This window comes from Salvelinus sp. IW2-2015, linkage group LG4q.1:29 (assembly GCF_002910315.2).
Source record: "Salvelinus sp. IW2-2015 linkage group LG4q.1:29, ASM291031v2, whole genome shotgun sequence".
Lineage (NCBI taxonomy): Eukaryota > Metazoa > Chordata > Actinopteri > Salmoniformes > Salmonidae > Salvelinus > Salvelinus sp. IW2-2015.
The window spans coordinates 624,935-633,618 of NC_036842.1; the positions used below are offsets into that span (position 1 = coordinate 624,935).

General features: G+C 47.3%; 1 protein-coding gene across 1 annotated transcript in view; it reads left to right on the top strand.

The window, feature by feature from the left end:
- LOC111961212 (collagen alpha-1(XXVII) chain B-like) overlaps positions 1-8,684 on the top strand; it is a 210,349-nt gene that overhangs the window by 166,524 nt on the left and 35,141 nt on the right. Inside the window, 1 exon segment of the mRNA XM_023983294.2 lies at positions 1,011-1,064. Coding sequence (XP_023839062.1) covers positions 1,011-1,064 — 54 coding nt within the window.

Consider the following 8,684-nt stretch of genomic DNA (forward strand, 5'->3'; position numbering starts at 1 on the left):
ACTACCTCATCCCCATATTGTTATTTAAAATTTGTTTTGCTCCTTTGCACCCCAGTATCTCTACTTGCACATTCATCTTCTGCACATCTATCACTCCAGTGTTTAGTTGCTAAATTGTAATTATTTCGCATCTATGGCCTATATATTTTCTTACCTCCCTAATCTTACCTCGTTTGCACACACTGTATATATAGATTTTTTTCCCTAACTCTGTGTTGTTTGAGTCACACTGCTTTGCTTTATCTTGGCCAGGTCGCAGTTGTAAATGAGAACTTGTTCTCAACTGGCCTACCTTAAATAAAGGTGAAATAAAAAAGGTTTCCAGAACCCATCTGCTGCTCTCTTACTCAGTCTAACAAAGGGAAAGCAACTTAAATGTTATTGTTTGAAGAAAAGGTCACACTTAAAAAGCACTTGAACACAATCATGTCGGACCCACAAGCACATTAATGCCCCAATTGCCACGCTCCCCTGGTATGACACCTCTGATGAAGTGTGCTTAATGCTACCTTTGACTGAGTTGCAATCCGCCCCCAAAAAATACATCTTCAGTTATTCATATCAGATCAGGTATAGTTTAAAACTAGCTGGTTAAAGTATTTTAAAAAACCTAAGAAGTGGGGGGTGTTGTTTTTAATCGACAGTATTATCTTGTGATTTTATGCTGTGTTAAAATGAAGTGAATCTGAATGTCTATCCCAGCTTTATTTACCAAACATGGCATTAAAGTTGATGATAGCAAATAATTGTATCTGTCTGAGCTATTTAGCACTCAGCTAGTTTGTTCTGCCTTTGCTTGTCATGTTCCTTACCTGTTGGGGGTTGCTAGAGGCTCGGTGGTCTCCCAGCAAGTTTTTAGAACAGTATGGTGAAGTAATACTATAGTGCAACCGGTTGCACCACATTACAGGCATACCAACTATACAGTACTCTCCTCATGCACGTCTTTTTGTATTACTGTCCTGTTGCATATGTTTTATTGTAGCTGACAATGTTTTACTGTTCCTAAGGGGCAACAAGGCGTGGACGGAGGGAGAGGCAAACCTGGAGCCCCTGGACAACCTGTGAGTGTGGATCTATTGAAGCTATGATTTACACATCAATATGTATTTACATTTTACATTGCAAACATGGGATTGTGCACCCAAGCATGCTTGCAAATCATTGGCATTAATGAGCCAAATCAGTCATAACTGTACTGTATAGAAATGCATTGTGCAACAAGGAGTATAGAATATACAGCATGAATACACCACAAAAACCTGTATTCTTAAAAACAAACAGTTTTATAGATTTTTACATTGTGACTGCGCAGACACAACAAACATATTTCTCATTTGTACAAAATAAAATACTCAACCTACCCCCAAGGCCAAATGTGCTTGGACCAACACAGCATAGAGCCACCAACACAGAGAATAGTGAGGCGCTGGACTGAGGAGGCAGACTCAATGCTGTGTGATTGTTTTGAGAATATTGATTGGAATATATTCATAGATTCATCCACCCAGGACTCATTAATCAACATTGACAAATATACTGTACATCGTCAGTCACAGGCTTCATTAGGAAATGTGTTGATGATGTCGTACCCACAAGAACAATCCGGACATACCCCAAACAAAAACCCTGAATGAACGGAGATAACCGTACAATGCTGAGAGCTCGTACTGCAGTAGAACGAACGCAGATGACTTGGTGGGGCACGACGCATAAATCCATTGGGGACGCAAAAAGACTATAGAGATTCAAACTTGAATTGATGTTCGACAACTGACTACAGACTCTTACAGACTACAAAGGCAAATCCAGCGGTGCAGTGCCCACTGAAGCCTCCCTCCCAGACAAGCTTAACACATTCTATGATCGCTTCAAGGCAGACAATATAGAGCCATCCAGGAAGAGTCTCGCTGCTCCGGATGACCAGGTGCTTTCGCTCTACGAGGCTTATGTGAGGAAAACTCTCAAAAGAGTGAATACTTACAAAACTGCCGGCCCAGATGGCATCCCTGGCCGCGTCCCCAGAGTGAAGTCTTCTCTGACATCTCTCAACCTGTCCCTTTCCCAGGCTTTAGTCCCCACCTGCTTTAAGGAGACCAACATCACCACCACTCTTGTCAAGAAGGCACAACAGCGTCTCTACTTCCTAAGGTGGCTGAAGAAATTTGTCATGCCGCTCCAGGTCCTCTCCAAATACTACCACTACACCATCGAGAGCGTCCTGAATGGTTGCATCGTGGCCTGGTACGGGAATTGCTCAACTCATGACTGCAAGGTCCTCCAGCGGGTGGTGAACCTCACTGGGACCGTGCTCCCACCCATCCAGTACATATACTTGAAACAGTGCCTGAGGAAGGCAGGCAGCATCATCAAGGACCCCACACACCCCAGCAACGAGCTGTTCTCTCCTTTACCATCGGGCAGACGGAGTCGGAGCATGAGGTCTGATACCAACAGGTTCAGAGACAATTTCTATTTCCAAGACATCCAACTGCTGAACACTTGAACTGGACTGACCACCTGCTCTGATTCTCCGCACCTTAGCACACATACACACACTCACACAGGCATACACACACACATACAGTTGAAGTCCGAAGTTTACATACACTTAGGTTGGAGTCATTAAAACTCGTTTTTCGACCACTCCACAAATTTCTTGTTAACAAACTATAGTTTTGGCAAGTCGGTTAGGACATCTACTTTGTGCAAGTCATTTTTCCAATAATTGTTTACAGACAGATTGTTTCACTTTCAGACTGTATCACAATTCCAGTGGGTCAGAAGTTTACATACACTAAGTTGACTGTGCCTTTAAACAGCTTGGAAAATTCCAGAAAATTATGACATGGCTTTAGAAGCTTCAGATAGGCTAATTGACATCATTTGAGTCAATTGGAGGTGTACCTGTGGATGTATTTCAAGGCCTACCTTCAAACGCAGTGTCTCTTTGCTTGACATCATAGGAAAATCAAAAGAAATCACCAAGACCTGAGAAAAAAATTGTAGACCTCCACAAGTCTGGTTCATCCTTGGGAGCAATTTCCAAACCCCTGAAGGTACCATGTTCATCTGTACAAATCAAATCAAAGTTTATTTGTCACGTGCGCCGAATACAACAGGTGTAGGCCTTACAGTGAAATGCTTACTTACAGGCTCTAACAAATGGTGCGGGGGAAAAAAGGTATGTGTGTGTGTGTGTGTGTGTAGGTAAGTAAAGACATAAAACAACAGTAAAAAAACATTTGAAAAAAGAGTAGCAAGGCTATATACAGACACCTGTTAGTCAGGCTTATTGAGGTAGTATGTACATGTAGGTATCGTTAAAGTGACTATGCATATATGATGAACAGAGAGTAGCAGAAGTGTAAAAAGAGGGGTTGGCGGGTGGTGGGACAAAATGCAGATAGCCCGGTTAGCCAATGTGCGGAGCACTGGTTGGTCGGGCCAATTTAGGTAGTATGTACATGAATGTATAGTAAAAGTGACTATGTATATAAGATAAACAGAGAGCAGCAGCAGCGTAAAAGAGGGGTTGGGGGGGGCATACAATGCAAATAGTCCGAGTAACCATTTGGTTACCTGTTCAGGAGTCTTATGGCTTGGGGGTAAAAACTGTTGAGAAGCCTTTTTGTCCTAGACTTGGCACTCCGGTACCGCTTGCCATGCGGTAGTAGAGAGAACAGTCTATGACTGTGGTGGCTGGGGTCRTTGACAATTTTTAGGGCCTTCCTCTGACACCGCCTGGTGTAGAGGTCCTGGATGGCAGGCAGCTTTGCCCCAGTGATGTACTGGGCCGTACGCACTACCCTCTGAAGTGCCTTGCGGTCGGAGGCCGAGCAATTGCCGTACCAGGCAGTGATGCAACCTGTCAGGATGCTCTCGATGTTGCAGCTGTAGAAACTTTTGAGGATCTCAAGACCCATGCCAAATCTTTTTAGTTTCCTGAGGGGGAATAGGCTTTGTCGTGCCCTCTTCACGACTGTCTTGGTGTGTTTGGACCAATCTAGTTTGTTGTTGATGTGGACACCAAGGAATTTGAAGCTCTCAACCTGCTCCACTACAGCCCCGTCGATGAGAATGGGGACGTACTCGGTGCTCCTTTTCCTGTGGTCCACAATCATCTCCTTAGTCTTGGTTACGTTGAGGGATAGGTTGTTATTCTGGCACCACCCGGCCAGGTCTCTGACCTCCTCCCTATAGGCCGTCTCGTCGTTATCGGTGATCAGGCTTACCACTGTTGTGTCGTCAGCAAACTTAATGATGGTGTTGGAGTCGTGCCTGGCCATGCAGTCGTGGGTGAACAGGGAGTACAGGAGGGGACTGAGCACGCACCCCTGGGGAGCTCCAGTGTTGAGGATCAGCGTGGCAGATGTGTTGCTACCTACCTTCACCACCTGGGGGCGGACTGTCAGGAATTCCAGGATCCAGTTGCAGAGGGAGGTGTGTAGTCCCAGGATCCTTAGCTTGGTGATGAGCTTTGAGGGTACTATGGTGTTGAACGCTGAGCTGTAGTCAATGAACAGCATTCTCACATAGGTGTTATTTTTGTCCAGGTGGGAAAGGGCAGTGTGGAGTGCAATAGAGATTGCATCATCTGTGGATCTGTTTGGGCGGTATGCAAATTGGAGTGGGTTAAGGGTTTCTGGGATAATGGTGTTGATGTGAGCAATTACCAGCCTTTCAAAGCACTTCATGGCTACGGACGTGAGTGCTACCGGTCTGTAGTCATATAGGCAGGTTGCCTTTGTGTTCTTGGGCACAGGGACTATGGTGGTCTGCTTGAAGCATGTAGGTATTACAGACTCAATCAGGGAAATGTTGAAAATGTCAGTGAAGACACCTGCCAGTTGGTCAGCACATGCCCGGAGCACACGTCCTGGTAATCCGTCTGGCCCCGCAGTCTTGTGTATGTTGACCTGTTTAAAATGTCTTACTCACGTCGGCTACGGAGATCGTGATCACACAGTCGTCCGGAACAGCTGATGCTCTCATGCATGCCTCAGTGTTGCTTGCCTCGAAGCGAGCATAGAAGGGATTTAGCTCGTCTGGTAGGCTCTTGTCACTGGGCAGCTCGCAGCTGTGCTGCCCTTTGTAGTCTGTAATAGTTTGCAAGCCCTGCCACATTCGACGAGCGTCGGAGCCGGTGTAGTATGATTCAATCTTAGCCCTGTATTGACATCGCTTTGCCTGTTTGATGGTTCATCGCAGGGCATAGCGGGATTTCTTGTAAGCTTCCGGGTTAGAGTTCCACACCTTGAAAGCGGCAGCTCTACCCTTTAGCTCAGTGCGAAAGTTGCCTGTAATCCATGGCTTCTGGTTGGGGTATGTACGTACAGTCACTGTGGGGACAACGTCCTCAATGCACTTATTGATAAAGCCAGTGACTGATGTGGTGTATTCCTCAATGTCATCGGAAGAATCCCGGAACATGTTCCAGTCTGTGATAGCAAAGCAGTCCTGTAGTTTGGCATCTGCCTCATCTGACCATTTTTTTATAGACCAAGTCACTGGTGCTTCCTGCTTTAATTTTTGCTTGTAAACAGGAATCAGGAGGATAGAGTTGTGGTCGGATTTACCAAATGGAGGGCGAGGGAGAGCTTTGTGCGTGTCTCTGTGTGTGGAGTACAGGTGATCTAGAATTTTTTCCCTCTGGTTGCACATGTAACATGTTGATAGAGATTTGGTAGAACTTATTTAAGTTTCCCTGCATTAAAGTCTCCGGCCACTAGGAGTGCCGCCTCTGGTTGAGTGGTTTCCTGTTTGCTTATTTCCTTACACAGCTGACTGAGTGCGGTCTTAGTGCCAGCATCTGTCTGTGGTGGTAAATAAACAGCCACGAAAAGTATAGCTGAGAACTCTCTAAGCAAGTAGTGTGGCCTGCAGTTTATCACAATATACTCTCCTTCAGGCAAGCAAAATCTAGAGACTTCCTTAGATTTCGTGCACCAGCTGTTGTTTACAAATATGCACAGACCGCCCCCCCCTCGTCTTACCGGAGTGTGCTGTTCTATCTGTTCTTCCTGCCGGTGCAAGCATGTATCCCGCTAGCTGAATATCATGTCGTCATTCAGCCACGATTCCGTGAAGCATAGGATATTACAAGTTTTTGATGTCCCGTTTTTAGGATATTCGTGATCTTACCTACCTTTATTGTCCAATGATTGCACGTTGGTGAGTAATATTGACGGTAACGGCAGCTTTCTAGTTTTGTCTCTGCGGGTCCGGACGAGGCATCCGGCTCTTTGTCCTCTGCTTCGCTTCCTTTTGCGAATAATTGGGATGTCTGCCCTGTGGGGTGTTTGGAGAATATCGTGTGAGTCCTGATTGTTGTAGTTGAAGAAATATTTGTCTAATCCGAGGTGAGTGATCGCTGTCTCTGATATCCAGAAGCTCTTTCTTCCGTAAGATACGGTTGCAGAAACATTATGTACAAAATAATTTACAAATATCGCGAAAAAAAAACCCACATAATAGCACAATTGGTTAGGAGGACCGTAAACGGTGGCCATCTCCTCCGGCGCCAACAATAGTATGCAAGTAATAAACACCATGGGACCACGCAGCCATCATACCGCTCAGGAAGGAGATGCGTTCTGTTTCCTAGAGATGAGCGTACTTTGGTGCGAAAAGTCAAATCAATCCCAGAACAACAGCAAAGTGTATGCTGGTGAATGAGGACCCAAAAGCGACTTAATAGAAACAGAGTCTTTATTCCAGTCTTAAACATAAAAACGATACTCCTGGATATTATCTTAGGTAAATCCAAAACAGGAAAACTGAAATCCTCTCGTCAGTAGAGAGGAACGACTGGAGACGCGACCAACAGACTGCAGGTCGCTTCGGGAAGGCACAGCCGTAGCTGACATAGACACCTGCTCACACGCAGCATCTGAAGAAGGCAAAAACACGACAGGGCGGAACAAGGACACAGAACAGCAAACATCAAACAAGGATCCGACAAGGACAGAAGCGGAAAACAGAGGGAGAAATAGGGACTCTAATCAGAGGGCAAAATAGGGGACAGGTGTGAAAGAGTAAATGAGGTGGTTAGGAGGTTAGGAGAAATGAGGAACAGCTGGGAGCAGGAACGGAACGATAGAGAGAGAGAGCGAGAGAGGGAGAGAGGGAGGGGGAGAGAGAGGGATAGAAAGAGGGAAAGACCTAATAAGACCAGCAGAGGGAAACGAATAGAAGGGAAGCACAGGGACAAGACATGATAATCAATGACAAAACATGACAGTACCCCCACTCACCGAGCGCCTCCTGGCGCACTCGAGGAGGAACCCTGGCGGCAACGGAGGAAATCATCAATCAACGAACGGTCCAGCACGTCCCGAGATGAACCCAACTCTCTCCTCAGGACCGTAACCCTCCAATCCACTAAGTACTGGTGACCACGTCCCCCGAGAACGCATGTCCATGATCTTCCGTACCTTGTAAATAGGTGCGCCCTCGCACAAGGACGGGGGGGGGGGAGGGAGACGAACGGGGGCGCGAAGAAAAGGCTTGACACAGGAGACATGGAAGACAGGGTGGACGCGACGAAGATGTGCGGAAGAAGCAGTCGCACAGCGACAGGATTGACGACCTGAGAGACACGGAACGGACCAATGAACCGCGGGAGTCAACTTGCGAGAAGCTGTCGTAAGGGGAAGGTTACGAGGTGAAAGCCACACTCTTGACCGCGACAATACCTAGGACTCTTAATCCTACGTTTATTGGCGGCTCTCACAGTCTGGCGCCCTGTAACGGCAAAGTGCAGACCTGACCCTCCCTCCAGGTGCGCTCACAACGTTGGACAAAGCCTGAGCGGAGGGAACGCTGGACTCGGCGAGCTGGGACGAGACAGAAGGAGGCTGGTACCCAAGACTACTCTGAAACGGAGATAGCCCGGTAGCAGACGAAGGAAGCGAGTTGTGAGCGTATTCTGCCCAGGGGAGCTGTTCTGCCAAGACGCAGGGTTTCGAAGAAAGGCTGCGTAATATGCGACCAATCGACTGATTGGCCTTTCTGCTTGACCGTTAGACTGGGGATGAAACCCGAAGAGAGACTGACGGAAGCACCAATCAAACGACAGAACTCCCTCCAAAACTGTGACGTGATATGCGGGCCTCTGTCTGAAACGGCGTCTAACGGGAGGCCATGAATTCTGAACACATTCTCAATGATGATTTGTGCCGTCTCCTTAGCGGAAGGAAGCTTAGCGAGGGCAATGAATGTGCCGCCTTAGAGAACCTATCGACAACCGTAAGAATCACAGTCTTCCCCGCAGACGAAGGCAGACCGGTAATAAAGTCTAAGGCGATGTGAGCCATGGTCGAGAGGAATGGGAAGCGGTCTGAGACGACCGGCAGGAGGAGAGTTACCTGACTTAGTCTGCGCGCAGTCCGAACAACGCAGCCACGAAACGGCGCGTGTCACGCTCTCTGAGTAGGCCACCAAAACGCCTGGCGAATAGAAGCAAGCGTACCCCGAACGCCGGGGTGGCCAGCTACTTGGCAGAGTGAGCCCACTGAAGAACAGCGACGAGTAGAGACAGGAACGAACAGAAGGTTACTAGGACAAGCGCGCGGCGACGCAGTGTGAGTGAGTGCTTGCTTTACCTGTCTCTCAATTCCCAGACAGTCAACCCGACAACACCCTTCAAGGGAGAATCCCTCGGGTCGGTAGAAGCCACAGAA